The 12933-nt window shown below is 41.5% G+C and overlaps 2 protein-coding genes across 8 annotated transcripts in view; one reads left to right on the forward strand and one right to left on the reverse strand.

Moving 5' to 3' along the window:
• sc5d (sterol-C5-desaturase) overlaps window positions 1-12933 on the forward strand; it is a 76191-nt gene that overhangs the window by 42005 nt on the left and 21253 nt on the right. The window lies entirely within an intron of this gene.
• LOC121269660 (glucuronokinase with putative uridyl pyrophosphorylase) overlaps window positions 1-12933 on the reverse strand; it is a 55286-nt gene that overhangs the window by 39741 nt on the left and 2612 nt on the right. For 6 of the 7 annotated variants that reach the window (XM_041174437.1, XM_041174439.1, XM_041174441.1 and 3 more), the window contains exons 2-8: window positions 7685-7791; window positions 6402-6446; window positions 5501-5654; window positions 5344-5415; window positions 3497-3585; window positions 2042-2228; window positions 189-266 (exon numbers count right to left, since the gene is read on the reverse strand). In XM_041174437.1, coding sequence (XP_041030371.1) covers window positions 189-266; window positions 2042-2228; window positions 3497-3585; window positions 5344-5415; window positions 5501-5654; window positions 6402-6446; window positions 7685-7791 — 732 coding nt within the window. The remainder of the gene's footprint in view (window positions 1-188; window positions 267-2041; window positions 2229-3496; window positions 3586-5343; window positions 5416-5500; window positions 5655-6401; window positions 6447-7684; window positions 7792-12933) is intronic. The other variant, XM_041174438.1, reaches the window with a different exon arrangement.

Genomic DNA, 12933 nt, shown 5'->3' on the forward strand with positions numbered 1-12933 from the left:
ATTTATCTAATCCTTGAGCTCAAATCTCTTCTTGGTCTTGCTCCTCTCAATCTCTATAACCTCCTCCAGCCCTTAAATCCTCCGATGATTTCAGAATTCTCTCCCTAATCCATGGTTTAACTATAAATGCCTTGAGCATAAAATCCATGGTTTATCTATAAATGCAGAAATTCACTGTCTGGTCTTACCACTTGCCCAATGAGCTGGAATCCAGTAGGTAGCTTCATTCCAAACACTGTGATTCTAGCCTTGTTGATGAGCCATTCCTGAAAGAAAAGACCAGTGGAAATAACGAGGTTTGAAACATCACTGTATCAAAGCAGATACTAGTTTCATGTGTTATGGAAAGACCATTTTTGTGGTTTGAATCATAGAGTTATTACAGCTCATCCAATTTCCTTGTGAAACCATTTATCGTCTCCCTCGTAAGCAGCAAGTTCCAGATGGTAAGTATATCAGGAAGCACTAAAATAGTAACAAAAATGTCCCAAAATATGGGTTTCTGTCTTTCCTGTAATTTAATCAAGTTTCCTTCTTTGCAAGAACTGCGATGTCAGGACTATGCAGCTCCAGAACAGAAAAGATTCGCTCAACAAGGAAAGGCGAATGTCTGGCTGGCCATGGTTCAACACGTGCCACTCTGAACCAGAAGGTTGGGAGTTCAAGTCCCATTTCAGAACCTTGAGCATAAAATCTATACTGACACTCCCAGTGGAGGACTGAGTACTGCACTTTTGGAGATACTGTCTTTTTGTAGACATTAAATTGCCCCCTCAGGTGGATGTGAAAAGTCCAATGACACTAGTTCAAAAAAGAGCAGGGAGTCCTCCCCAGTGTCCCAGCTAATATTTATCCCTAAACGAATATCACTAAGAAACAAATTATCTGGTCATCATCCCGTTACTGTTTATGGGATTTTGCTGTGTGAAAATTGACTGCAGCATTTCCTACGAAATCCAGTATTCGGCTGTAAATCACTTAGGGATGTCCTGGGATCGCAAATGTGATATAGAATTGTCTCTGCCTGTCTTCTTCTCCCTTAAAAGTAGAATAGATTTGCACCAATAGCTGAAATTATGAGATTGAGTTCACCAGTAAGTGCAGAATCGTTTTATATAAACTCTCTCTTAAATGAATGTATGACAATCACTGTACACATAAGTGATCGCTGTTGTGCAAAAATTTGACTTATCCATCTGGCAAAAGCCTAAAATCATCCCTCCTCATCTCTGTATCCTCCTCCAGCCCAACAAGCCTTTGAGACCTCTATGCTCCTCCAATTCCGGCCTTATGCACAACCCCCATTCTAATTACTTTCCCATTGGCAGCCATGCCATAAGACTGCCTCGGCCCTAAGCTCTGGAATTCCCTAAACCTCCCTGCCTCTCGTCCTTTAAGAGACTTCTAAAATCAACCTCTGTGAGCAAATTTTTGGTCATTTGCCCCAATAACTCTTTCTGTGATTCGGGGTTAAATTTTGCTTGGTAAAGCTCCAGTGAAGTGCCTTGGGACATTTTAATACATTATAGGTGATATATAAATGCAAGTTGTCATTGTCATAGAGGGATAAGATGAGCAGGCAAAGAAAACAGCACTGAAGAAGTCTGGTGCTATTCGGGATATTTGATAACGCAGAGAAAAATGACTGTCACTTCATCCATTAAAACTCTTAGTGAGGATTCATATCACAAAAATTTTAACATTTGAAAGGGTTTTATTGGATAGATGTAAAGAAGATGTTTCCACATCTGGGGGAGTTGGAAACAAGGGATTCATAAATATAAGACAGTTACTAATAAATCCAGTAGGGAATTCAAGAGAAACTTCTATACCCAGTTAAAATGTGGAACTTGCACTCGAGGCAAATAGCATAGAAGCATTTGAGGGGAAGCTAGATAAGCAATGAGGGAGAAAGGAATAGAAGGATATGCTACTAGGTGAAGAGAACTATTCACTTATCCTCCATTTAGTTGGAGTTACATCAAACTGACAACCATAGCAACAGTTTCACTCAATTTAAACAGAAAGAAGATTTCCTCACCATGTATTTCCCAAGTCCTCGATCCTCCACCAGAGGATAATGCTTCAAATATTCCCCCAGAGTCAGCAGTGTCTTGCTTTGGAAACAATAAAAGACGACACTCGCAAGCCTTGATTCTGTGACATCTGCAGAGGGCTTCTCATAGAACTTGGTGATTCTGAAAGAAAACAATCTTAAATATCCGCTGCTTCTCAGAAGACAAGCATGTGCGGATAGATCAGTACGTCATTAAACCTGTGGGGACTCACTGGAGATTTGAACCAGCAAAAGGAAATGTTTTAAAGATTCACCAGGGGAATACAGTGCAGAGTTTAGGTCCTTAGGGTTCCACAAAGTCCAAAATCAGAAGGTGTCAGGTAGAGGACAGAATGGAATCATGATGATTTCTGGTGTTTGTATTGGCAATGATGAAAACATTCCTGAGAAATCTCAGCCCGTAAGGAGGCCATTCACCCATTGTTCCTGTGCTGATGCTAGCTCCGCATTGAAGCAAACTATTTTGATCTCTACTTTCTTTCTCTACATCCGTATTGTGTCCATTTTCGGGCAACACATTTTAAGAAGAATGCAACTGACTTAGAGAGGACACAGAGAAGATTCACTAAGAATGATCCCAAAGATACAGGATTTGAACTTATACTCATCCAAAACTCTTCCAACTCCCTTTCAAGTCCTGTTTAGCTATCACCATTGGCTTCCAGTCCAACAATGCACCCATTTTAAATTTCTCTTCTTTGTTTTCAAATCTCTCCATGGCCATGTCCCTCTATTTCTAGGTCCACAACCTACAAACTTCCGAGAACTCTGCGCTCCTCCATTTCTGAAATCTTGCTCATCCCCAATTTTAACTGCTCCATGAATAGCAGGCATGCCTTCGGCTGTTTAGGCCCTAAGCTCTGGAATTCTCTCATTAAGCCTTTCTCCTTATGTACGTCTCTTTTCTCCTTTAAGATGTTCCTCAAAACCTACCTCTTTGGCAAAGCTTTTGGTCACCTGCCCTGGTACCTGCTGACATGCTCAGTGTTCAATTTTGTTTAGGAACACTCCTGAAGCATCTGGGGATGTTTTACTCTGTTGAAGATGCTAAATAAATACAAATTGTTGTTGGGAGAGACTGGAGAAGCTGAGATTGTTCTCCTCAGAGCAGCAAAGGTTAAGGGGAGATCATGAATCAGCGGTAGAAGGGTCAGTAACCAGAGCACACAGATTTAAAATAATTGATAAAAGAACAAGAGGTGAAAGGGAAAAGGAAATTCAATAAATACTTGAATAGGAAAGATTGCAGGATCATTGGGAAAAAGCAGGGGATTGAAAAGCCTTTTCAAAGAGCTGGTGTAGTTATGATGGACCAAATGACCTCTTCTATATCATTCTATGATTCTATCCATGAGTGGCATGGCATACGGCAGAAGACTATACAGCTCAGAGAATGATCTTTTCCATTCAAGAACCTACCTGTGTGTAGAGGGGCACACCTCAACTATTCCCCGAGATTCAGTCCTCTCTCCTTCTTCCATTTCATAGTAAATGGCCAGTTCACCCTTCTGTCAGCCAACATAAAAAATTGTGATAATGTTAGCCTTTTATAAGCACATTCTAAAAGTTACTCGCATTAGTCACGAGTCAGTTGTGTCTCAGTTAGTAGCACTCTGGCCTATCGAGTCCACCCCACAGACCTGACCACAACACCTAGAATAACACACCAGTGTTTCACTGTCAGAGGTTCCATCTTCCAGATGAGAAGTTAACCTTGAGGCCATATCTGCCTTTTAATGTGGATATAAAGATCTCTTTCCAGTGCTATTTTGAAGAAGAGCAGAAGAGTTATCCCCAGTGTCTTGGCCAATATTTATCCCTGAAACAACATCACTAAAATGAACAAATGGTCTGGTCATTATCACAGTGCCGTTTGTGGGAGCTTGCTGTGCACATATTAGGTGCCACATTTCTATATCACAACAGTGACCTCACTTCAAAAAGAATTTCATTGGCTGTAAAGCACTTTGTGACATCCTGAGGTCACGAAAGGTGCTATATAAATGCAAGTTATTTCTTCTCACTTTATGTTTAAATTTTTAGTTCAATTAAAAAGAAACATGTTTTAGTAAGTAGCTGTGCAGTTCTCTGACATGCCCCACGCTAGCTAGCACGTTGGAGGCTGTTGACGCATTTGACGATGGCACCCTGTTTGCAAAGGTCCAGGCAGGTGATAGCCTCTGGAGCTCAGCTGAGCTATGGGAATATTAAGCTAAGCTTGGCTTTGGATTTGGGGGAGAAATAAGTTATCAAAGAGGGATTGTCCTTAACTTCTTCCCCCTTTCCCCATTGACACGCTCTTCTCCTACTTAGAAGAGGGGATCTTGGTCTTCTGTGGGGCTAGCATTGTGTAGGATTCTCCAATTAAAGTATATTTTACTCACATTCCACACAGGAAGACTTTCATGAACCCATAAATGGAACCACAACTTTTCCCAAGTTATCCCCCTCTCCCCCACCCTACCAACCCCATAAAATGCTGTACAAATGCTGTTGGTATTTAATACAATTTTACAAACTGTAAAATGAGAAACCAAAAATAGACAGAAGCACAGAAATAGCCTGGGGCTTAGGAACAGCAAAAAAGCAAACCGCATGACTAATATAAAAAAAAATCAAAAACGATGTTGTTGAGTCTCAGGCACACAGCATATAATCTCAGGAAAGAAGTGTTAACTATCAGGATTAATATCATATTTTGCTTACACTCATCTTGAATAACATCAGGAATTAATCAGTCAAAGCTGCCATCTGTTTACTAGGGAATTTGACATGCCATTATCTTGAACGTTGATGCTACCAAGATTTTTTTAAAAAGTGTAACATTTTGATTTCTCATAAATATCTTGGATAAAGAAGTGCTTATTGAATGAGGTGGGCATGGTCAGTGCCAGAGGAAGAGTATATAAAATGCAGATAGACCAAAAAACATGACCTAGTATGTAATGCAGTGGTCGCCTAACCTGCACCGTACAGCTGTGAAATTTGGCCAGCTCACAGATCATTTGCAATTTGCAATGCTTCCACATCGTTCACACCATCCAGAACTGTTTCTCTACTGTAAAGTTTTATGCAATTCTATCTTAAGATCACCCTGAACACAGCCATCAAGTGATTTGATTTACTCCATGTGCATAATATTACATAATCTAAGTTTCCAGCCCTTATCCCCAAGGTTCTTTATGCTAAGCCAAGAAGCATTTCACTTAAGCCTACACTACGACAGTTAAACAGAATGAAGAAAGAAGTAACTAGGACTGACTGACCTTAAACTTAAAGAACTTGAGAACTTCAGCTATATCAAAGTTCAGATCTTCACACAACATATCCCCAGCAACCTGGAAGTACATTAAGACTGTGGTGAGACAGCGTTCCCAGGGCTCCTGAGCATCAACAAATGGCCAGCAATGAAACAAAACGTACCACCATGACATCATCATTGAACCTCTTACTCCTGACCACCAACTCCAAGTCAGCCACTGCACCCAATTGCGTTCTGCTGGTCGTCGAACCATCATTGATAATGTTTTCCACGGGAAAATCACTGGCAGTTGCCCATCGCTCATAGTATTTGTACCTGCACAGAAAAAGTTAATAATTGATTCCAAACTAGCTCAACGGTGCCCATTGCATCTCCATTGCATATGAAGCCACAGAAGACCAAGCCACCCCTGCTCACTTTTTTATGAATGCAACAAGCTAAAATAAAAAAGGCTTGCATTTTTATAGCACCTTTCATGACTCCAGGACACCTCAAAGTGCTTCACAGCCAACAAAGTACTTTTGAAGTGTAGTCACTTTACAAGCTCCCATGAACTGGAATGCGATAATGGCCAGATAGTCTCGTCTTAGTGATGCTTGTTCAGGCAAAATATTGGCCAGGACAATGAAGACAATTCCCCTACTCATCGAAGTAATGCATGAGACCTTTTATGTCCACCTCTGACTCTCACTGTAGTTGTAGTTTTCATACCTTTTCACTCTTTTCTTGGAGTCTGGTGGAAGGATTCAGATGTACCTCCATAGTCGTAACCATCTTTATATTAGCCATTAGGATTGTTAGTCCTGCGCTCCACCTGACTGTTCATTTCTTACCCCCTTTTCCCTGGCAATACACTTGCTTGCAAACTGTTCATCACAAACATCTTCCGGTTCTGATGGAAGATCATTGACTTGAAACATTAACTGTTCTTTCTACAGATGCTGTCTGACTTACTGCGTGTTTCCAACATTTTCCACTTTTATTTCAGATTTCCAGTAATTCTCTTTGGTTTTCTTGACTATGTGCTGCTTTGCTACTAGTCTCAATAGTAAGTGCACTCACTTGTCTGCATTTGTGACGAGGTAGACTTCATTGAAGAGTTGGCGCCTGCAGACAATGTAGAACACATAATGATAAGTCAAATCAATTTCATACAGGGAGACAGATAAAAAGTTAGAAAGAAGAAAGTATTTTCATTTAATTAGTGTCTTTCATTGCCTTAGGGTGGCCTTGAATGCTTCACTGCAAATTTATTACTTTCTGAAGTGTAGTCATTTTTGTAATGTGGAAGCACAGCAACCAATTTGCACACAGAAAGATTCCATAAACACCAATGAAATAAATAACTAATAACATTCTGTTTTTGTAATGTTGATGGAAGGATAATAATTGGCCAGGATATTGGGCAGAACTGCCCTACTCTTTGGTTGAAATGGTCCCATGGGATCTTTTACGTCTGCCTGGGCTTAACATTTCATCCAAAAGATGACACCTCCGATTTGGGCTGCCAACCTTCCAAGATTAGTCTGGCGTTGCCAGGAATTGAAGATCAAACTCCAGGACACTGCTGTCTGCAACCCTGGAGAAAAGTTATCAAGGCATCAAAAAAGATTGATTTTTTTTTTGTAATTTTCTTTGAGCTATTCTCTTTACCAGGTGTAAAAATATTGAAAATGGGGGGGAAAATGCTGTTTGGCTGACAGTCAATATCACCCAATTGGGTAATGAGTCTTTTTGCTTTCCAATTGGCACAGGAAGGCAGTGGGTCGCAAGGATGGACATGTTGGTTGACTAACAGCTGGAGTGCGGGGTTTGGGGCGGGGGGGGGTGGGTGGGTGGTGGTGGTGGTGGAGGGGCCAAGTCAAGAGATGAAACCTCCAGAAATAAATTTAATCACAGTTGGCAACAATATCTTCGATAGTGAAACACTCCACCAGTACATAACCAGGATTGTCAGCCTAGAATTTGAGTTCAAATATCTGGAGTGGGATTCAAACCCATAAACTCCTGACCCAGAGGTGAGAGTGACATCCACTAAGCCACAGCTGGCACTGAAGAAGAGAACCTGGCTAAACCTCCCTGGACTGTCCTGGGTGTTTCTCCTCCATCCTCTTCACTGTGTTAAAGAATGCTTTTGGTAGAACTCATTGAATCTGATCCCCTCTCCTCATTGCACTTATTCTGGTGGTCATGACTCCCCTTCTCACCATCCCCTCCTTTCTAATCTTCTATATTACTAGTCCTGGCCCAAGTATCTTAGTCAGATAAAATGCAAATTTTCAAAAGTTATATAAAGAAGTAACTCTTAGAAGGGAGAGCAGGAACAATAGCAACAGCACACTCACATGTTCACAACTTCCCACCAGAAATCCAGAATCTTCTTTCCACCGATTCCCGGTAACAGAGCCTTTGGGATCCCAACTAAGTGGCTGTAGAGGCCTGTGGCTTCATTCTGTAAAGAAATTATTTAGGTAACAGCACAGCAGACCAGGGGGCATGTGACACTTGTTCACGATTTACATAGGAAATAATAGACTAGCACTTGCCTCTATATGGTGCCTTTCATGGCCTCAGGATGTCCTAAACTGCCTTTTTGAAGTGTAGTCACCAGCGTATGAAACATGGAAACCAATTTGTGCACAGCTAGCTCCCACAAACAACAATAGGATAATAACCAAATAATGTGTTAGGCACCAGGAAAACTCCATTGCTCGACTTCAAAGGAATACCAGGGGATTTTTTTTGTGTCCATTCACGAGACAGACAGGGTCTTGGTTTAAAGTCTCATCTGAAAGACAGCACCCCAGACAGTTCAGCATTCCTTCAGTACACTGCTGCAGCATCAGTCTTGGTTTTGTGCCCAAGTCTCTGGAGTGGAATTTGAACCTACAATCTTATAACTCTTCAGTGAGAGTGCTATCCACTGAGCCCTGGTTGAATATGTTTAGGAATGGAAAATGGCTGTTTGGCCTAAATAGGCTCATACTATTTTTACAGATCAACTTAATGTAAATAATGTCTCACTAAATCACTCAGTTCCTTCTTAGAAACACACCTATTTGCCACTTGGTTCCCGGTATGATGCCAGATCCATTAGCAGTCCATGGTAATTCAATCACTAACTCTATTGCCCTTCTGATAGAAAACTTCTGCCTAACCTAATATACAAGAACTCTGTTAGCACTGTAAATGTTAATGTTTCTGGTGTATCTCTTTCATTGGAATCTATAAAACATAAACCTGTGCTTTCTCGTAACTGATACTGATGGGGCTGTTTTTTTTGGAACAGAGGTGGCTGAAGTGAGATTTAATTGTACAAAATTAAGAGAAACCCAGTAAGAGTGGATAGGAAGGACCTAATTCCATTAACCAAGAGGTCCCTAACCAGACAGCATAGATTTAAAACAAAAACAGAATTACCTGGAAAAACTCAGCATGTCTGGCAGCATCAGCGGAGAAGAAAAGAGTTGACATTTCGTGTCCTCATGACCCTTCGACAGAACTTGAGTGAGTCCAAGAAAGGGGTGAAATATAAGCTGGTTTAAGGTGTGTGGGAGTGGGGGGGGGCGGGGGGGTGGGTTGTGGGGGAGAGAGAGAGAAGTGGAGGGGGTTGGTGTGGTTGTAGGGACAGACAAGCAGGATTTAGATAGATTTAAAGATAGTTGGTAGAATGATTAGAGGACAGTTGAGTCATTTTTCACCCAGACAGTGGTGGGTGTCTGGAATTCACTACATGAAAGGATTGTAGAGCAGATATTCTCCGTTTGCACTTGAAGTGCCATAAACAGGCTACGGATCAATAACTGGAAAGTGGGAATAGGCTGGGTCGCTCGTTTTCAACTGTAACAGGCACAGTAGGACAAATAGCCTCTTTCTGTGCCATTATTTTTCTACATTTCATAGAATCACAGAATTGTTACAGGGCAGAAGGAGGCCATTTGGCCCATCGTGTCTGCACTGGCTCTCCAAATGAGCATAATGGCTCAGTGCCATTCTCCTGCCTTTTCCTCGTAACCCTGCACATTGTTTCTATTTAAATCTTGAATGCCTCGATTGAACCTGTCTCCACCACATTTCCAGGCAGTTCATTCCAGACTCGAACCACTTGCTGGGTGAAAAAGTTTTTTCTCACATCGCATTTGCTTCTTTTAAAAATCACTTTAACTCTGTTTGCTCTTCCTCGATCCTTTTATGAGCAGGAACAGTTTCACCTATCTACTCTATCTAGCCTACTCATGGTTTTGAATGCCTCTATCAAATATCCTCCTAGCCTTCTCCTCTCCAAGGAGAACAGTCCCAACTTTTCCAATCTATCTTCATAACCGAAATTTCTCATCGCTGGAACCGTTGTTGTAAACCTCTTCTGCACTCTCTCCAAGGTGATCACATCCTTCCTAAAGTGCAGCGCCCAGAACTGTACACAATACTCCAGCTGAGTTCTAACTAGTATCCTATTCAAGTTCAGCATAACCTCCTTGTTCTTGTATTCTATGACCCCATTTATAAAGCCTAGGATACTGTATGCTTTATTAACTGCTCTCTCCACCTGCCCTGCCACTTTTAATGACTTATGCACATATACACCCAGGTCCCTCTGCTTCTGCTCATCCTTCAGAGTTGTACCCTATATGTTCTTCCTACCAAATTGAATCACCTCACACTGCTCTTCATTGACCTTCATCTGCTACCTATCTGCCCACTCCTCCAACTTGTCTATGGCCTTTTGAAGTTCTACGCTGTCCTCCTCACAGTTTACAATGCTTCCAAGTTTTATATCATCCGCAAACTCTGCAATTTTCCCCAGTACATCAAGAACTAGATCATTAATATATATCAGGAAAAGCAAAGGTCTCAATGCAACCCCTGGGGAACTCCACAACAAATCTTCCTCCAGCCTAAAAAATGTCCATTAACCATTACTTGCTGTTCCTTATTAACCAGCCACTTTTGTATCCGCAATGCTACTGTCCCTTTTATTCCATGACCTATAACTTTTCTAAAGTCTGTTGTGTGGCACTGTATCAAATGCCTTTTGGAAGTCCATGTACACCACATCAACAGCATTACCCTCATCAACCCTCTCTGTTACCTCTTCAAAAAGCTCCAGCAAGTTAAATGAACATGGCGCTGAATCTTCAGCTCAGCAAGCGGGGGCGGGGCTTACTCGCTGAGGCGTGAAATGACGTGGGGTGATGTTGGGCTTGCATCCCAACATCACCACGTTTCATTTCAATTTTCAAGTCAGCTGCTATCAAAGGCCTGTTAAGGCCATTAATGAACTAATTACGCCTATTGAGAAAGCTGCCCGTCCAACCTTAAGGTTGGCGGGCAGGCGAAGAACCCAGGCGCCCTTCGTATTTTTCATGGAACCTCATCCACAGGCAGGATGAGGATTCATGAAGGATTTAAAACTTTCAGAATTTTTTTTTTTAATTAATGCACATGTCCCAGCTCATGATACAGTTTCACATGAGGGGACATGTCATAAACATTTTTACAACACTTTATTAGACTGTTTAAACTTAAAACTAACCTGCCTCAGGGAGATTTCTGTGCTCTTTCGCATGCATGCGTGAAAGAGTGCGCTCCCAACTCAGGCAACCCCCACCGCCCGCACAGGGAGTGCACAGCCTGCCCAAGTAAAATGGCAGCACGGACCCGATCGAGGGGGTGGGGGGGGGGGGGGCGGTGGAGGGATTCTACCCATAATTTTCCCTTATGAAATCCATGCTAGCTCTTCCTAATTAACCCACATTTTTCCATGTGACTATTAATTCTATCCCTAATAATTGTTTCTAGACGCTTCTCTAGCACCGAGGTTAAATTGACTGATCTGTAATTGCTGGGCTTATCCTTATAATCTTTTTGACAATCCTCCCTTCAATGTCGCTTGCAGTACACCACATTGATGTAACCAAAACAAATAAAAACAAAATACTACGGATGCTGGAAATCCGAAATAAAAGCAACAAAATGTGGGGAAATGCTCAGCAGTCCAATCTGCATCTGCAGAGAGAGAGAGAGAGAAAGCAGAATTAAAACATTTCAGACTGATGACCTTTTATGAAGCATTAATTCTGTTTCTCTGCCCAGAGATGCTACCTGACCTATTGAGCAGTTGCAGCATTTTTTGCTTTTATTTGTGATTAATGCTGTTTAAAGCAATAGCACAACTTTTCTGATGTGCTCCTGATCCAGTTCAGTACCTGATTGGTCTTTTTATTGTGTTTGAGCCAAAGGTGGACAATTTCATCGTGGTATCAATAGGATTTCTGGTCAGCAGTTGTACCAGTATTCCATGGCACAGACACCTCCACTTATTTTGTGAACCACTTGTTCCATTTAACAAACACTCCCATTTTTGATTCCTTGCTGCAATAGCAATTTTAAATATATTATCTAATTATATCTGCTTGCTACTGACACAAAATCAGTTTGCATTGTTCCTCATAATGGCAAAACTGCTACAAATCAAGGAAAACACAAGAGGCAAAACATTATTTAACAAAGGAAGTTGCAACATTGAAGCATTTAAAATGTAACCATAAACTGTCTTGAAAATCCACCTCTCCCTTTCTCTCAAGTAAAGGCAGAAAGAGATTGAAAAACAGCTGGCAGAGGGAAGTTTTTTCAGCACTCAGAGGATGACTGTATTGGACAAGCTTACCCTTTACAAGTTTGAGAACCATCGATTGCAGAAGTTTTGTTAAAATTTTTGATAAACGACATCTGCTTTGAGCCAATCTTGAACAAAGGTAAGTGGTTAGGGCATTGTGGGGTGTGGAGTGGGGGAGTTGAGTGGACAGGGACTGAGTGCGCAGGCACTGTATGGTTGGACAGGACTTTGGACAGGGACTGAGTGCGCAGGCACTGTATGGTTGGACAGGACTTTGAGTGGGCAGGCACTCAGACGTGGTTTTGAGTGGGTAGGATACCATGGGCAAGGGGCACTATAAGGTAGGGTAATGCATGAGCATGTGGCATTGAGTGGGTCGGCCTTTGAATGGACAGGTGAGGTGTTGAGTGGACAAGGCACTGTATGGTTAAGGGACTTGGTGGGTGAGATATTGAGTGGGCGGGCCTCTAGCATCTACACCATCATTTAATTTGTTAGAATGAAGGAATTTTAAATGACAGCACAGAGTCAGTGAGCATGTCACAACCCGTATGTTCTGCTCATAGTTTACAACATGCACCAGCCTTTCAGCTTACTTTTATTTATGCCAGTGAAATCTACATTTCTATTCCTGGTAATAGTTCCTTTGGGGACCGTTACAACAGACAAGTAGCTCCACTCAATCCTACAGTGTGAAAGGGCAGGTCTTGCAAGGTTATGATTTTTGCAACATCATCAAACAAACAAGTATTTTCAAAAGCAATGATACACTGTATTGATGTTTCTAAAATGCCAACGTATTAAATATATAACAAAAACAGCCTGTTAATGTTAGAAAAGAGATGGTAAAAAATCTTAAATGCAGGTCATTTAAATTTGAAAAGTTATAAAGGTGATCTTGAGGAATATTTATTATTCCTTAGGCTTTATTAGGTCAGCTTCATTTACTCCTCCTGACCGGATGGGATAATCAATTGG

This window comes from Carcharodon carcharias, chromosome 25 (assembly GCF_017639515.1).
Source record: "Carcharodon carcharias isolate sCarCar2 chromosome 25, sCarCar2.pri, whole genome shotgun sequence".
In the NCBI taxonomy this organism is placed as follows: Eukaryota; Metazoa; Chordata; class Chondrichthyes; order Lamniformes; family Lamnidae; genus Carcharodon; species Carcharodon carcharias.